The sequence below is a fragment of the Aptenodytes forsteri genome, unplaced genomic scaffold (genome assembly GCF_000699145.1).
Source record: "Aptenodytes forsteri isolate BGI_AS27 unplaced genomic scaffold, ASM69914v1 Scaffold153, whole genome shotgun sequence".
Taxonomy (NCBI): Eukaryota; Metazoa; Chordata; class Aves; order Sphenisciformes; family Spheniscidae; genus Aptenodytes; species Aptenodytes forsteri.
In genome coordinates, this window is record NW_008796178.1 from 1,453,590 (window position 1) to 1,471,833 (window position 18,244).

The 18,244-nt window shown below is 37.3% G+C and overlaps 2 protein-coding genes across 11 annotated transcripts in view; one reads left to right on the forward strand and one right to left on the reverse strand.

Moving 5' to 3' along the window:
* CUNH17orf75 (chromosome unknown C17orf75 homolog) overlaps positions 1-497 on the reverse strand; it is an 8,794-nt gene extending 8,297 nt beyond the window's left edge. Inside the window, exon 1 of the mRNA XM_009287727.1 lies at positions 478-497. Coding sequence (XP_009286002.1) covers positions 478-497 — 20 coding nt within the window. The remainder of the gene's footprint in view (positions 1-477) is intronic.
* Positions 1-15,927, forward strand: part of ZNF207 (zinc finger protein 207) — a 37,568-nt gene extending 21,641 nt beyond the window's left edge. Inside the window, exons 4-16 of one of the 10 annotated variants that reach the window (XR_002086309.1) lie at positions 1,293-1,419; positions 1,858-1,996; positions 2,614-2,784; positions 3,498-3,573; positions 4,066-4,113; positions 6,368-6,438; positions 7,590-7,750; positions 8,568-8,660; positions 9,849-10,091; positions 10,812-10,974; positions 11,166-11,349; positions 11,569-11,648; positions 15,873-15,927. Coding sequence is in view for 9 of the 10 variants with exons in the window: in XM_009287683.1 (XP_009285958.1) it covers positions 1,414-1,419; positions 1,858-1,996; positions 2,614-2,784; positions 3,498-3,573; positions 4,066-4,113; positions 6,368-6,438; positions 7,590-7,750; positions 8,568-8,660; positions 9,849-10,091; positions 10,812-10,974; positions 11,166-11,326 (1,332 nt within the window). In the remaining variant the exon portion in view is untranslated. Of the gene's footprint in view, positions 1-1,292; positions 1,420-1,857; positions 1,997-2,613; positions 2,785-3,497; positions 3,574-4,065; positions 4,114-6,367; positions 6,439-7,589; positions 7,751-8,567; positions 8,661-9,848; positions 10,092-10,811; positions 10,975-11,165; positions 12,234-15,872 lie in introns of those variants that run through there. The other 9 variants (XM_009287683.1, XM_009287682.1, XM_009287684.1 and 6 more) reach the window with 9 other exon arrangements.
* The last annotated feature ends 2,317 nt before the right edge of the window (positions 15,928-18,244 follow it).

Here is an 18,244-nt window from a genome sequence, read left to right on the forward strand (position 1 = left end):
CCTCCCGCCTGGCCTGGTTTGAGCCCTCGCCTCGCGTCCGATCCGTAAAGCCGGGGCAGGCCGCAGCTTCTCTGGCCGGCTGTCCCTGGCGCTCCTGTGGCCAGGCCTGGCGGGGTTGCCGAGGGCGTGGGGAAAATGGAGAACGGTCTTTATCCCCCGGGGGCTATGATGTCAACGGAAGAAAACTCTGATAAATACAGTTATTCAAGAAGAAGTGGGGCAGATGTGGTTAAAAGTGACCTTTTGAAAACTTATTTTTTTGGTGGGGGGGGACACTTTAAAATTTGTAATTGCTGCGTCAAAGTCATGTACAATTTCTCCGTGTTCAGAAATACGGGTGGATTTTTCTTCGATCACTCCTTTACAATCTGCTTTTTGTTGAGGGGTGATTGCAGATTCATCTTTTCTCTAAAACGTTTCTGCCTAGTCTAGAATTGTTTAATAAAGGAATTTATAAGCTGCTCTGAGATCTTTTACCTTTTTATGTTGGAAGGCATCTGTGCTTCTATTTTAGGTATTAATATATTTCAACTTTTGGTGGAAGTGAGTGACACATTGTGTTAACAAGGAGCAGCTAATAAATAACACGTGTATTTGTCTCGCTTAGGAAGATATGTTTGGAGTGTTTGCTGAAATACTAATGCTGACCTGGAGAAAGGAAATTGCAGTTTGCCTCTTCTGTCACATAGATATCCAGAAAGATCTTCACTTAAATTTTTTTTTTTTAAACCCAGAGAATTCTTTAATGACTGCAGCAAATTACGCGGTCTCATAAGAATTGATAGCTGGATGACTGAAAAAGGAAAGGAATTTTTAACTAAAACCTTTGTTCTCTTTTATAAATGTTAGCTACTGATACTTGTTATTAAAAAGGCACTTCTTCTAAGTATTTAGCATCACTTCCCTTTTGTGGATTTCAAGTCTATTTCTCCTTTAATGCTTTAGCAACTTTGTTTTAATCTATACCTGTGCAGAGAAAGAATGAGTCCACTTAGAAATAACTAGGACTTGAAAGGCATGTGTCAAAGAATACAGAATCAAATGATGATTCTGATTGTGTGCACACATCTTTCTAGTTTTGCACCTATCTGAAGAGGGAGATGCTGGATGGTATGAGGGGGAGGTTTGGTTTCAGACATCCATGAAATATTCGTCATGCTTTGAATGCTCAGAGGTGCTTCCTATGCTTTTTTTTTTTGCTGTAGGAAAAATCGCAATGGTGCTAATTAGCTTAGTGTTATATAGAAGGTCACTTTCAGGATTAAATGTTTCCTTAACAGTCTTCAATATAGGTATTGTAACAGGGATTTTGATGATGAAAAAATCCTTATACAGCATCAAAAAGCAAAGCACTTTAAATGCCATATATGTCATAAGAAACTGTATACAGGACCTGGTTTAGCTATACATTGCATGCAGGTAAGAAGACTTACATAAGCATTTTTTTATCAGTATCTAAAATTGGAATTAATAGTGAACTTAAAAAGGTGGGGGCTTGGGGGCTTCCAGAGTCTTAAAAACTGATGAGAAAAAGATAGCAATGGTTTGTTTCCAGAACAGGAGTCCTGCTTTGTCAGCAGTCATATGGAGAGTATGCAGTAGAGATCTCTGCCGTCATTTCTGGGGTGCAGGAGGAGTGAAGGAATTTTACTGTCTTGGTGTTCAGAAGACAAGTTTATATAAACTGGTTTTAGAAGCTAATACTAGCTTACAGTGATTAGGAAGCACATACCAAGAAAACGCTTGGCTAGAGATATCCTTCCCATTAAGGATGTGCCTTTTGTATCTTGAAACAGGCTGAAGAACATGTAGAATCTAACCTGAATTGTGGTCATGAGGATTTTTTTTTTTCTTTAGGTACATAAAGAAACAATAGATGCTGTTCCAAATGCTATTCCTGGAAGAACAGACATTGAACTGGAAATCTATGGCATGGAGGGCATTCCGGAAAAAGATATGGAGGAAAGAAGGAGGTTACTTGAACAAAAAACTCAGGGTAAAGTGTAATCTAGCTAGTTATCTGTTGTTTCCCTAGTCTGTTTCTTACTGATACTAAGCTGTGTGATACAGGTCTCGCTTCTCAGAAGAGTAAGGGTTGGGTTTAATGCATTCTCTAACTGCAGCTCTAGACATTTGCCAGTCATGTAGAAGGATGAGAGATATTTTTCTTTCCCAATTCAGAAATAGCTGCATGCCAGCGCAGCTACAACAATTACCTAATGAATATGGGGATGGTGATTTTATTTTTGAGGGTAAGGGGAGGAAAGGCTAGGGGCGATACAAGCCTGATGATGCCCAAATACTTCTATTTCTTTGCTGTTTAAGTATACATTTGTTTGAACTGCTTTGGTTTATTCTGGACAGCATGAGATTGACATGAAAGAAGACCCCCATTTATGTTGAGGGTCATTACAGTTGAGTCACTTTCCCTCCCTTTATTATTTGTATGTATAGGTAGGCTCACATAGTTTTTCTTCTTTGTAATTCTATGAATTTTGAACATGCTAAGATTTGAATTTTATTATTTTTGTTCCAGCTAGAATACCCCAGATAAAATTAATTTCATAGAATGTAATTTGCCTTCAGTCTGACCATATATGTTGTACTCTTCAGCAGAGAGCCAGAAAAAGAAGCAACAGGATGATTCCGATGAGTATGAAGATGATGAATCTGCGGCTTCAACTTCATTTCAACCCCAGCAAGTTCAGCCACAGCAGGGGTACATTCCTCCAATGGCGCAACCAGGTTTGCCTCCTGTGCCAGGTGCACCAGGGATGCCTCCAGGTAAGATGGTGTTTTAAGTTGGTTACTGAAAAGCTGAGTAGAAATACAAATTGTGGCTGGTATGCTGGAATAATAATCTGCCCTTTCTAACACTGGGTGTTAGAGGTCACAAAATAGTTTTGTGAGGTGCACGTAAGCAGTTTCTTCACGGGTTTTTTTTTCCTTCCCCCATTCTGTGTGCGTGCACACATCTTCCTTTGTGAAGTAGATCAAGATACCTAATGCTTGCGTCTAGATTGAAGGAATGTTAATATGGTAGTAAGACAGATGAGTACTTTAAACATTAGTCTACCAATGATACTTGTTTGTGGTATTTTGTAGCAAGATTTTAGAAACAGGGCAGAAAGGCTGCCGTATATCTAGAGACTGCTAACGTAGAACAGGCAGTTTATACACAGGCCACAAATACATTGAAAGAATTTCGAACAATGACAGCAAAAACTGGTCTCTTATCATTACATTTTCTGTAATGATAAGGCATGTTGTTTGGAGACTACTAAGAAAATTTACGTAGTCTTGCAGGACTGAGAACAATGAATCTAAGTCAGATTTGTGGATAATCTTTTATATTGCGTTGTTTGTAAGCAGTGTTACTTCAAAAACCAATCTTTTAGAGCTTCTTGTAAAGCATTTATCCAGTCTAAATTTACTTGATGAGATTTGTTAGTGACTGTATGTTGTCGGAGTTGTTTAAAATTCATTTTTCTTTTAAGGTATACCACCATTAATGGCAGGTGTTCCACCTATGATGCCTGGAATGCCTCCAGTTATGCCTGGAATGCCACCTGGGTGAGTAACAAGAAAGACTTAATATTACATGTTCAACTGTGCGTTTTAAACTGTCACAGAAAAAGTAAAGCTAATTAGAAAAATGTACGTAGGAACCTGTGAACTCTGTAACCTTAATATTAAGACTAACCAAAGAACTGGATGGCTGTAAACCAACATTAAAAATATGGCCAAACTATGAGTTTATGTATAAAGTATGTTGCCTTTCTCCTAACTTTATTGGGTAGTAGTATAATAATTTCAAGTTGTGTTGTGTTGGTTTAGAGCCTTCTGTGAACCGCTGTTCCTTTGTGTATTGCACATATATTGTGCATCTGGTTATCAGTCATCAACCTAACAGGAAAAAAATACTGGATAGTTTAAATTTTTCTTGTATTTTGGGCAAAAGTAAGATGTTGGTTTTTATGCTTGTTTGGGGTTGACACCGTACCCTATCACAATGTGTTTGGAAAATCACAGTTAGATTTTTGATTTTGTCATAAATTTTCACAGATTACATCAACAGAGAAAATACATGCAGTCATTTTGTGGTGGAAACATGTAAGCATCTCATTAATGTAATTCTAGGTACATTCATTATGCCATTTTATGTCATGTTTTTGATAAGCTTGAAATTGTCTTACTGAAAACCTCTGAATATTGCCTAAGAATTTGGGGAAAATGTCGTTAGGTTTTGTTATTGTGTAGTATCTGAAGTTATTATGCTTTATCTAAATGAATATTACAAAACTATATGTTATGAGAAATGCATTCTACAAAATATTCATGAAATAGACCCTTAGGGGCTTAGAACCTCTCTTACACCGAACCTCTCTTCAACCAGAGTACAGCTCCATGTGCTCCATCCTTTACACTGTAGGACATATTGCAGGAACTTTGCTTCTAAGTTTTAAGCTCATTGAGGTGAAAGGTTGTTCTCTTCTGAGACACAAATGTTGTTTTAACAGTCTTTGAATTTAAAAATCATGTCATAGTCGAACATCTTGTGGATGCTCATCATGACTGTGGCTTTTCTGGGTGGAAACTGAACAGAATTTTATCAGGCTTGCTGGTGCTTAGTCCTCCTTAAACTCTGTTAGCTTCAGGTGAATGTAATGTCATGTAGTAAAAGACACAAAATAATTGGCCAAAAATTCACTGCACTGCCATTTTGGTGAAATTTTAGGGTGTGTGTTATATTATGTTTTTACCTGGATTAATCTAAAATTTTGCTTACTTAACCTGATGATCTTTTGTTTAAAAATGAGCAAAGAAGAATTAGGACCTAGGAAGCAACTTTGTTTTCAGTCTGACACTAGTTCTAGCGCTATCCCTGCAGTTTCTCAGAAAGTCATCTTTCTGGTGGCAGCAGGCAGTGAGCATCCAGCACTTTTTTTTGGGTCTAACAGATGGTTGTCAAAATGGGTGGCAAGACTGACTTTGCCTTCTCCAACCATTAACCCAAAAAAGGGGTGATGGTACTATGTTCCCAGTCATTACTGCTTCTACATTGGTTTTTCCTTTTGTAGCAGTGGTAGACAAGTTGAGAATAAAAATTAAGACTGGGTAGCAATATGCTTTGCAGAATGAACGCTTCCCTGTTTATGATGATTTGTTTTGATTTTGAAACAGCAGTGGTGAAGGTTTCTTGACTTTATCATACAAATAGAAACTGCTTCTTAGTGGGGTTTTGGTGTGCACTTGGCTGCTCTGTATCTGCTTATCTTGCTAACTAAAGTAATAAGCATTCCTTTATTTTGTTTCCCTAATCCAGTTGCGAGTGTCTGGAAAAATTTAAGCAAACTTAAGCTACACTTGGCTTGTTCCCTGTAAAGGAATCATATATATTCATCTATAGCTTCCCAGCTTAAAAGCATTTAGTGTTATAGACAGCTTATTTTTTATGGAGTTGCAGCCCTGTGCAGGAGGAATTTGCTTATATTAAGGGTTGTATGTATAGTTTAGATGGGGAACGTATTAATTTGTAGTGTGGTTTAGTAGATAAGGATAAAAGGAGTCATTTAGATGCTGCCTTTCTGTTAGGAAATACAGACCGGTTTTTTCTCCAGGTATCAGTAGCAAGGGGAAAAAAAAAAAACCCAAACATGTTTTTAATATGAAGGAAAAATATGCCATAATAAGGACTTCTCATTTAAAAAAAAAAAAAAAAAAAAATCCCACTTTTCTATCCTTAGCATAGGGAATATTTAATGTAATTGGAACTCCAGAAGCTTTCTTGTCCTGTGGTCTTTGCTCTGCTTTTATCAGTATTTTGTGGATAGTTTACAGATTTGGGTTCTCTGCAATTCAATGGAGGAAGGAGGAAATGTTAAAATAGTATGAGGGTGCTATAACCACAAATAGACTTGTGGTGTCAGAAAGGAGTAATAGCAGATGTACAGTGATTTTAGTGTGATTGGAGTTAGCTGTTTTTCCTACTTTCAAATTTTCTGAGTGTACTAAGATCAGGTTCTTGGAACACTGCTGAAACTAGTAGCCTGAAATAGATTTCAAGAGAGACACCAGTTCTGGAAATGGGGTAATAGTGGAAGTGAAAGCTTGAGGAATTAAAGCTCAAATAAAAAGTGTTTGGGGGTTTTCTTGTGGGTTGGTTTGTTTGTTTGTTTTGTTTGGGTTTTTTTTTTTCCCTTGTGGAAAAACATTTTTAACTGTGGAGTCAGCTGATTTTGAATTGCCTCTGTTGAGAGCTTCTTGAAATTATTTACCATAATTTTTTATCTAATACAGGTATGTACCAATTGTCTTAAGAGTTTGTCATGAGTGTTCATACCAGTGCTCATTTCCTGTTTAATAGGATGATGCCGATGGGTGGAATGATGCCTCCTGGGCCAGGAATACCACCTCTTATGCCTGGTATGCCACCAGGTAGGTCAGTTATTGAACTCATACTATGGTGAGAGCTAAATTATATCTATTTATTTCCACTGAGATTTAGGATTTATGTAAGGAGTATACAGACTTATGCCACCACCTTGGTGTGGATTGATTGCCGCAGAAGCCACTCTTGTGCACAGGTGAAGGGGTTGATTTATGGATTTTGATTATAAATAATTATTTGTGTTTGGTTCCATTGTGAAGGTAAAAAATAGAATATAGTTTTCTCCTCCTGTTGCACTTTCTCTGGCTTTTGTGTTGCCTAGTCTCTCTTCATCCCTTTTTTTAATGTTTGTGGCTGTAGCTGGAAAATTGTAGTGATTGAAAATGTGGGAAATGAAAAATACCTAAGTAATGAACCTGCTGTGTGAAGAAACTAATTGGAATTTTGGTCTCTCACCATAGCTAGAAGAGATGTTTCTCAAGCTTGTGCAGCTCTTAAGCAGCCTTAAGTTCTGAGGGTGTTCCACCTGACCAGCAGCCATGCTGTGATAGCTTGAGATTTGCTGGTTTGCCCGCATTCCTCACTGGAGAAGGAGGCAAGCCACTAGGACAGTTACAGCCTAGTTCTGCTGCACAGTAATATGATGGAACCCATGTAAGCTGTTAACTTCCCGTCACTGAATCTCTCCTAGAGCCCCACACGTGTGGAGTGCATGTATTGTGATGATAGGCTACAAAAAGTAGCATTGTGTCACTGTTCCACTGTGTTGAAGACACACAGCAAAGCTGATCTGTGTTTCGGTCAAAGTTCTGATACCATTTGTAATGGCTACATCTTTTGGATTTTGTAAGTGTCTTATCCATGCGCTTGGCAGCTTAGGCGCAGTGTGTTGGAAACAGTTACTGCATTAATTGCATTGATTTATAAACTTCATCATTTAAGTTCTAGTAGAAAACACAAATTAATTCAGTATTGCTGTGAAGTGTTTGAGGTTACTGCCTATGCATGGACATTTATTGGTGACTGCTGGCATTACCCTTTGTCATGTTTTATTTTGTCATGTTTTATTTTACTATTGCCTTAAAAATACATCTTCCCTGGGGAAGACTGTTCTAAGGAACACTGTGAACAGAATCCTCTAAAGGAGTATTCTTACTCCCTTCAGCCTGATTTGTTACCAGCTCTTTGTGGTTTGTAGGTATGCCACCACCAGTTGGTCCTCGTCCTGGGATGCCTCCAATGACACAAGCACAGCCTGTTACAGCACCGGGCATTCTTAACAGGCCTCCAGCTCCTGCTGCATCGGCACCTACCCCCCAGCCTCCAGTTACTAAACCACTCTTCCCAAGTGCAGGGCAGGTAAGGTATCTCATAGCCTGAAATCTATTGTTATATTCTTCAAATTGCCACTGTGTTAACAGTGTCTATTCTTTATTATTGAGGAGGCCCGAGAAGTGACTGCAGTTTCTTGCTTGTGTTGATTCTGAAGTTTAATTCAGTGTAGTGCTTGAATGAATTTTAAAAGATTCTTTTGTTTGTCTTATAACAGCCATGAAACCAGACAGAAGTTCTGTAAGCACGTGGGGAAGAAAGGAGTAGGCAAAACAATTCTTTAATCCCTTTAGTTTGTCGTTTATAAGGGTGCTCTGGGTGGGTGAAGGGATGTGTTAGTTAGCTACAGGAATCTGATTGCATAGAACTTTACCTAAAATTTCCAAAGTATAAATCTTGACATGACTTGTTCTCTCCTGTTCTTTTCATAATGGGCTCTCTACCCATAGATGGACTAATTTATTCTGTAGTCTTGTTAAACTGGTTAAACATTGCCTGAATTAGGAGGTTTTTTACTTTAAAAAGTTTAGGAGTAAGTTAAGGTAGTAAAAATTTGTTTAAATGTTTTGGGGAGGGAAGTGGGTAATTGATAGTGACGTGTGACCTCTACCCTTTGATTGCACTTACTGTGTATAAGTCCTGAAGTTTTTACTTGCTTTCAAGTATGTTGCAGAAACCTTCATAGTGTACTATTTGCATTTTGGACTTCTGCAGGGAAGATACTCGTTTACAAAAACACAGTCCTTTCATAAGAAGGGACTTAGCATAAGAAATCCTTTCGTCTGGATACTTTCCACCCATTTGTTTGGAGACTTTTCACTGTTTCCTTTCTTTTATGCTACAGATGGGGACACCTGTCACAAGCTCAAGTACAGCTTCCTCCAATTCAGAAAGTCTGTCAGCATCTTCTAACGCTCTGTTTCCTAGCACAGCACAAGTACGCAGGAAGTCACAGTTAAAAACAAATTGCTTTGCAACTTAACCCTTTGGACCGTTCCGTAAAATCTAAAATTGACTAAACATCTTCAGATAATTTCTGTTATATTCCTGATTATGTTTAGCGGGTAAAACTGCAGAGTCCTTGATTGGGAGTTGCATCTTACTAGAAATAAGCATGTCAAAGTGCCCAATTTCTCTTAGTGTGGAAGAATGAAATGTTACATCCTGGTTCTAAAGGGTTAAAAAAGCATGAAAGCAGTTAAATGCATTTTAGTGGGCAGTGGTTAGCTTGATGCATGGTGAAGGCTTTTTAGTTTATGTTGTTTAATATGGTACATTACGATGTAGGGAATTTTGTGATTTGCATTATGCGCAAAAAATTGAAATCCTTTGTTTTGATTGGAAAGTTCAGATAATTGTAAATGTATAGTGACTAGAAACAAAAGCATTCTGTCATAACGAAAGCTTGCTTTGGAGATTGCTGCATCTTCAGAGAAAGCCTGTTAAAGCAAACTTTTCTTGTCTAACAGTTAAAGAAAAAAGTAGGAAAGATGAAATGCTGGAATCTGTAGTGGACCTCATATCTGCCTTCAGCTGATTCTTCATTCCCAAGCTAGTTAAAAGATGTATAGAGAGACCGAGTACTTGTGAAAATATTGCAGTGTTTTTATAGAGACAACACTTGAAAACCCTGACACAGTAGAGCTTTCTTAAATATTTAAAACATTTCTTAAATACCTAATTTTAATGAATACTAACACTTTGAGCTGTACTCTAAACTAATGGTTGCTAAAGTATGCTAATAATTTAGTGAGAGAACAATGAGTTTATACTTATAGGCTCTTAATAAAACAGTGATTCAGAAAGATTTAGACATTTACCAAACTCAGTATTTGAGATAAAAATTTTGATAGTGGGGGGTGGTGGTTGTTGTTCCTTTTTTTCTAGTTGTGGCTTTTGACCTGCAAACTTTAGACTTTCCAGTGTGTGTGTGTATATGTGTATATACTGGGTTTTATTTTGTCTTGTTTTCAGTTGCTCTAGTGTGCGATAAGGCTGAACTTTACTTTTGTCAAGCTTGTTTTAATTATGTATCTCACTGGAAGGTTTCAGAGCTCTAACAGACATCATTTAAGTTTTCTTATGCTTTGAGAAATAAATATTGATCTATCTCTGTGTTCCGCAGGCTGCAGCAGCTGTTCCAGGTCCAGTTGGTACTGATTTCAAACCTTTGAATTCTACACCTGCAACAACAACAGAACCCCCAAAACCTACATTCCCTGCTTACACACAGTCTACAGCCTCAACCACTAGCACGACAAACAGTACTGCAGCTAAACCAGCTACATCTATAACAAGTAAGCCTGCTACCCTCACAACAACCAGTGCAACCAGTAAGTTGATCCATCCAGATGAGGATATATCACTGGTAAGTTAAAATATTTTCATTGTTTTATTGAAAAATGCAATTTATGCTGATATGGCTGATTAAATAGAATTTCTTCTGCATTATGTGTATTTTAATAATGGTGTGAGTGCAAACTGCAGAATTAATGTAACGGAACCATGCATCAAGAAAACTTCGATTGCAAAGTGATGACTGGCATATTGCAATGATCCTGCTGCAGATCTAAGCCTTACTTTTCTTGGTGATAGGAGATTACTCAACCCAAAATATAATTTGGACTACTTCTGCATATGACTTAAGCTTGAAGTTAAATAGATATAGCTAATGAGCGTAGGACAAAAGACTTAACAGTTTGAAATGGTCTTGGTGCTATTACAGCAGTCAGAAATACGGAATTCATGAATAAAACAAATGAACCTTAATTTCAGTTCAGATATCTTTACATTTGTGTTTGGCTTTTTTGTTTCAACTTGTTAATGAGGAAAAGGCTTTCTTCAGCTGAGAGAGGACGAGAATTTGTGTTGTGTGCAAAATGCTAGATTGGCCAGTATTAATACTCAGTAGCTCTGAAGGAAGGGGGAAAAATCCAAATGCTACTGTATAATGTTACTAGTAGCAGTCTTTGAACTGGTAAGGTAGTTGAAGTAGTACCTGTAATCTACTTTGTTATGCTTTTATTTACTTTGCTTTTGGTGAGTTTTAGCCTTACAATGTGTGACGGTTGTCTGTTCCTGGTTTTAGGAAGAGAGAAGGGCACAGTTGCCTAAATATCAGCGTAATCTTCCTCGGCCAGGACAAGCTTCCTTGGGTAATCCACCAGTTGGACCAATCGGAGGCATGATGCCACCGCAGCCAGGAATTCCTCCACAACAACAAGGAATGAGACCTCCCATGCCACCTCATGGTAATCCTAAGTTTCTCAGCTTTCTTTTCTTGAAAAGATTTTTTTTTTTTCCTTTCCCCAATAAACATTTTTTAAAACTTGAAGTGGCATATACTGGTGGGGGAGTGTGAAGCTTTTCACAAAATGCAACTTCTGCCCGTTATTTAAAAAAAACCCCAAACTTCTTTGCATCTTAAATGTTCTGTTTATAGGTCAGTATGGTGCTCATCACCAGGGCATGCCAGGATATCTTCCTGGAGCGATGCCTCCATACGGTCAGGGACCTCCGATGGTGCCCCCTTACCAAAGTGGACCTCCTCGACCTCCAATGGGAATGAGACCTCCTGTAATGTCGCAAGGTGGCCGCTACTGATGCTACTACACACGCTCTAATAGGTTTGGAGATTAAACCTTTTCTCATCTTGTGCTGTTAATATAGCCGAGCTTCCGTCAATTAAGGCTTCATTGTGACTTTAAAAAAATAAGTATCTTCCCACATGCAAGGAGCTATTGGACATTCTTATTTTACATGGGAAAATTATTTGGAATAATAACAGGAACTTTTCCTGATGTTGCAATTTATACTGTATGGCTTCTTTTTCATGTTTCATCTAGGTTTTTAGAAGTGAAGTATAGTAAATATGGTTCGTTAAATTGTGAAGGCGCTGGAATTACATGAACATACCACCTTAAAGGCAAGTTCTGTAACATTATGTTGCTCTTTGTGAAATGATGCCTTCACAGCACTTCAAGTGCTGTTGGACTTCATGTCCCCAACATAGTTTGGTGAGGGCTGTAACTGTTCCCAACTACTTGTACATTTAAGTCTGAACTTGTAACGATATTTAATGTATTTAGAGTTCCTCCTGTTTCAGGGTTTAAGTAAATTGACCCACTAAGGTCGTGTGACTTTTCTGTACTGTTATAAACTTCATTGTAATAAAAGAAGAGAAAAATTTATATGCCTTTTTATTCATGACCAGCTGTGGACAACTGCCTGAAAGGTTTGTACAGATGCATGCCATGGTAGCTATTGGTGTAATGAACAGAGTTACTGGTGCTGTTTTGATTAAAATCTGAATTCCTTGTTCTAAAATTAAGTCACTCCTTAGCTGCACGTCTGAGTAGACAAAGACCTGTACACTTATTAACTGACTCCTCAAAAATGAGGCTGCAGGAGGCACATCTTAACTCTTGGTTGTAACTTCTCTTAATGCATATGTTTCTTTATTTGTGCTTTCTTGTCCTCAATAAATTTTAAATGATTTCTAGTCCTGGCACTTACTTGTAGGATGTAAAAGTGATTGCTTTAAGATGCATCCTGGTGCCAGATGTGTCCTGTTAGTTCATTCTTCGACTGATGCTTTTTAATGTGCAAATGCATATGAATTTCAGGAGCCTTTTAGATGAAGATTTCTAGAAGCTTAGGTGCATGTCACATGGGTGAGTGACTTCCAGTTGATGTTGTATTGAAGTTGACCTGCAAAAGAGAAAAAGTAGCTTGACTACCTTCTCAGTGTACAAAAGAGACAGAGGGGGCAAGAGTAATATGTTAGATGCTGTATTTTTACTTTAAACGTGCAGAATTTCAGATCTCAACAGAGTCTAGAAGACGAACCATCTGTTGCGTGCTATGATCAGATGGTGGCTGAGTTTCTTGAGTCATTTAATGGAAGTGTCTAGAGTGAGAGACCTTTTTATCAGTTCTCCTAATTACAGTTATCAAAGGGAGGTCTTCCCCATATGAATTAGTCTTTTATCTGTTTATAAAAGTAGAGTGATAAATTACTGTCAAGGTTGTAATTCTCTGAATGTCTAACATCACTGTGTTAGTGTGCTATATTTCTGATGAGAATGAAAATGTAGAGGGCAACTACTTGGAGGGAAGGGACGTGAGAGCTTCCCTGGTCTCTTCACAACAGGGGAAAAAAGGAGTGGTGAATTTTTCATTTGCAGGTCAACTTTAAATACATGTTCCAGCCTCAAGCCTTATCCGTGCAATTTAATTTATGGGGATATCTCTTCTTTTAGAGTATGTTAGAAAGATTATCAGCATTTTTATGTTAGTTTATGTTCCATAGATGTTTTTGTTGATGGTGGAGTTTTTTCACTAAATTATAATACTGAGCATTGTGGCTCTTTTTCTTAAAAGACTTGGGGTTTTTTAGTTGCACTTAAGTACTTCATGTGGCTTTATTCTGTACTGTCTCTTAATAGTCAGAAATACAGTACAGCTAAAATACTACATTGTCTCTCAGCTTCAAACTTAGGGTCATGGAATGGCTCATAAAAACACTAGAGAATCCAGTACACCCTAATTACAGCTCAATGGCCTTAGTTTAACCATTAAGAATTATCAGGCACTTTTTCTGAAGTGTTTAGCAGTTTTAAGACCATAACTCCAAGCCTCTGTTGAGAAGCAGTTCTCTCTGATCACTGGTATCTGCTGATCACCTGTCAGATGTGCAGTATTTGGGTTGTGAATGTGCTGAGTGGGCCTTGATGTCAGATCTTTTGTTAGCTCTTCATCTTGCTTTATACATTAGTCTAACAGATAAAACTCTTTTGCTTAGGCAATGCTTTTATACTCTGGTTTTCTTCTGTTTTTCTTTATCTAATAAGGATAATTACAAAACACTGGAGAGATTTTTACAGTGTCTTACATTCATCCTTTTTGTAATACTACACATAGAATTCATACGTTATAAATTGATCTTAACTTGTGCTTTTAAAACTATAGAACTTCTTGCTTTTTCTGAAGATCATATTGCTGCTGTAAGAATGCTTTGCCCTTCTGCCCCTAGTAAAGTAAATACCTTCTCCCTTTGGTGTCCTTCTGTAACTCATTGGTATGTTGTTTTCAGACCCCTACTTTTCCTGGGATAAATACTTGAAAACCTTACTGCATGTACTGTTAACTCAGCATATTCTGCAAGTTGTTTTAATTAAGAGTTTCCCTCTTTTGAATAGTCAATGTCTCATTGTTCCAATAATAGTACCATTTTGTAGCTAATACTACATAGACTTGGACACATTTTAAGATTGAACTTTCCTTAGTAGTAATGTTATGATAATCCCTCAACTGAATACTGCCATGTATTGTTCATATGGTACTCTAATAATCTTCAGCGAGCAGGTGAACAATTTTTCCATGATTTTTCACGTGGATACTTACTTTCCTGCTCCTGTCATTTCTGTGCTGTAAGAGCTGTGATGTGGCTATCTTTAGTTACTCTTGTGTCTCTTGTGTGTACTCTTCTGTAAACAGGCGGGTATTTCAGTGCATATGTTGTCTGTTGGTCCCTGCCTTCATTTCTTTGGACACTGCTTCTTAATGTTCAGAGAGTTGGATTTATGGTGCATTTTCCAAAAAAGAGGAAAACTAGTAGTAATTGCTTGTATAAAGACTAAGGCTTGGTTTACAGTACAAAGTTTAATCAACATCGTTGTGCCAGCAAAATCCGTAATATAATGCAGGCATGCAGACAGTTTTTTGCTTTAGTTAATCTCTCCCTCGAAAGAGATTGCAGAAGCTTTTATGATTACAGAGAAGCATATCTCTTTTTTATCTGTTGCAGGATTCTGGTGATATAATTACATAGGCAGAAGCTTTGTTTTTCAGTTGTTGCCTAAATTTGCCATGGCAGATCTTATAGTAAAATTAAAACTTGCAAGTAGATTTTGATCGATCTTTAAATTGGAATGTAATGCAAATGTTGAATACCAAAAAAACAGACTGCAAGAAAATATTCTGACACAGGTGGGAAAATATGTTTAGCGAAATACTTAGAATTTATGGCATCTAGGACTCATTTAAAAGGTTCTAAATTATTTTATGCATGGTCTCTCAGTATCATTATGAGAGGCTGATCTCATATCTGCTGATTTTTAGAGCAAAAGGGATGAGACTGGCATGAAAGAACCTTGGAAAAGCCCGGGCTGTTTTTTCAGAAGTCTTGATATGACTGTTTTGTACTGCCTTTAGAATATCTTTCTGCCTTTGGCAAAGGTTGCTTTAAATAAAATCTTGAAAATTTAGCTGGCTTATGTGGACTAAAAATTTCTTCTTCTGGAACTTTGGGATTTTTTTTTTTTTTTTTTTTTCTTCCACAGATGATGAGATTTTTAGGTGCTGATAATAAATTTGAGGCTGGGATGTATATCTAATAAATTCCGTGGATAACTATTCCTCGCTCTGTGCATGCATGGGAGAACGTAAACAAGCTTCTAGAAACACATGCAGCTGCATCTGCCTTCTATGGTTTCTGCAATTATTTTAGCGTATGGAGCTCTTGAATAGTACTTACATAGAAATGTATAACTTACTTAAAACTTGGATAAAATTGAATGGAATATATAATCTGCAGTTATTTTACAGGAATCAAAGAATTCTGCATACAAGATAAAAAATAAAATATCAAGATTACTTCAGTTTTATAAACAGCAAGAAGGGCATTATGACTCTTCAGTTAAATTGAGACTCTGATATACCAGTCCATGAGCTGGGGCTGCAATTTAAAATGGTAACTAACGACACTTAAAAATAATAGTAAATGTCTTAATAATTGTACTGGTCTAGCTTCTACATAAATACTAAGGTGAGGGTGAACACTTTCAGTGGCTGATGGAATCTTTAACTCTACTTTTTGTGAACTAGTACAGTAAATACTATCAGTTCTGGGAAAAATGCCCCAAGACAACTGACTTATGTTCCATTGATCAAGATACAAAGCAAAACTGTCCAATTCAGAAATAGCTACCAACTGTAAAAAGTTTTGTTTGGGCCTAACAAAATAGGTGCAATAGCAGTCATCTTCTTTTATTTGCTTGATCACTGGAATTTTGTTAACTTGAATGCATGTCTTTCACTTAATTGGGTCATGTTTTTTCTAAAATTTAAATTTTTCTTCTTCCTATAGCCCTGCCATAGGACAGGCTGAGGCAGAGTCTCAGTGTTGCCCTGTTCAGTCTGAGGCAAGTGGGATTTATTTTATTCATTCTGGGGGCTTTCACAGCTTTATGGCTGTTGGATATTTATGTCCCCAAACTTGCAGCAAGTTTGGTGAAGGCCCCTAAATTTATTTTAATTTAGGTTTTTTTATTCTCTTTTGGTAGATGGGCTCTATATTAATATTTATCTTTTTATTATCGTGTTTTTAAGAGTCTTAAGGGGAGGGAACATGTTTTAAGATGTTTGGGTACCTTTTCTCCTAATGGAATGCGTTTCTTTCAAGGCCGCTCAGGCAGTCCTTCAGCCACACTGCCCCCTCTCCCTCTCCCCCTACATTGCATTTGTGCTATATTTGTTTTTGGTTTTGGTAATGTGACTTTGTGTAGTCTCTGAGCTAGTGTCTTGTAAATATCAACTACTAATGTTTCCTCTTCTGAGGAGACGTATCTATTGAAGTGCTTAAAATACTTAGGTTTTAACTAGTAAGTGACATTTACAGTCACAAAATTGCATAGTCTAAATTATAGGATACGGTTTCCTTGGAGGAGGTTAAGATGTTAATACTGCTGCATGTGTGAGCTGCACCACAACAAATATTAATGTAGAGCCCTATGAAGAAATAGAGATTCATGTTGGTAAAGTAGAATAGAAGAATGAGAAATCGAAGCTGCAGATTTTTCAGTTTGTCAGTTTCAGGGAAAACCTTTTTGTCAGTCTCTCAAACACACCAAACTTGACAATATTTTGTCTGTTGCAACAATACTGAAAGTCATAGCGGTTTTTTTGAAACCTTGTGGAATTATGTTGCATATTCAAAATTTGCTTCGGTATACGGTTATTGGAAGTTCCTTCTTTCGCATAGTGACTAGCAAAAAGTTCTACCGTTTGTGGAGAAAAAGGAGCTTTAGTGTTGCTGCTCACTCTGTTGCAGATACATTGGCTTTGAATGCTTGAGGTTGCTTAAAAACAACTTCAGCTTCAGAACAGGTTTTGTCTGAGGAGGTCTTGCAGCCTGTCAGCAGTGAAATAGAAAACTAACAAATGTTGGAGTCAGGTTTTATAACTTTTTTTAAATTTTTGAGATCTTTTTAAAATTTGTGGTGTTTTTTGGTGAACATAGACTGTATTTCATTTCTTCAAGATTTTGCTAAAGATTGACCCCCGATGTGATTTCCAGTAATTTTAATTAAAGGATAGAGTTGTAATTCTTAACTTGGTTACAAGAGTGGATTTCACATTCCTGTTGTACTCTTCTTTGTTTGTACTCTGCCCTTTGCATTTTTCCTGTAAAAGGCCCCCCCAAATAGTCTAGTCTGACTGGAAAATTGACATGACCTTTCAACTGTTTCAAAATGATTATTGAGCATGGCGTTGCTTTTCCAATTCTCATTGTGGCGCTACCCTTGATAACAGTGAAGATGAGAGCAACACTTCAAGATACACTACTACAACTAGGAGCATTTGGCTTAGTTCTTATTTCCCTAGAATATCTAAGGAAACAGTTTAACCAAAAATAATATGCAGTATGGCTTGTACTTCTTGCTTTAAGTGTCTGAATCTCTTAGAGACTCAGAATGAAAAATAGGCAAATTTCAAATGCCTGATACTGAACTTTTATCAGTTTCCATTTAAGACCGATGCAGCACTAGGTAGTTTTTATCCAGCTACTCATATTCAGCTTGTCATCAAGCACACAAAGCTAAAATTCAGATACGTATGCTGTCTTGTGTCCAATGGAGTACCCTACTTAGATCCACACTTGGGTTATATCTTATAAATTGATACCCTGGTGAGAGCTAAAAGTTTTTAAATTCAGAGAAATTGCTTTGATCTGTTTTTGTTGAAGATAACTAGGTTTGACATGTTAATGGAAAAAATGTGTCCAAAATGCAGTTCCTGTTTTCACTGTGTCATTGTTTAAGCTCTGTATACTGATGCTTGGGAGCAAATGAACCATTTCTTTGTGTTTTGGCATGTTTTGTGAGCAAAACATAGTGTTTTTCAGCACCACATTGCTATGGATTTTTTTTTTTTCTTGAAGCTGCTTTTAGACAATTCCAAGAAGATTAATTTCACACTATCTACTTCTGAAAGATGCATTTGACATTCAGACAATTCCATGGGGTGTTACTGTATGAGTTAAAGGGGGTTTTGGCTCTGGGTTTTCCTGCTACACTGCAAATACTGCTTGTAATTTCTGGTGGGTGGTTCACACATCCTTCACTTCCATCCTTTACATTCCTGTCCTTTCTGTAAGTCTCTAAAGGACTGGACACAACAGGTGTTTTTTGTTCCCTCTTTGGGAGGTGGTAGCTTTAGCAGATTATATTCATGTTACTC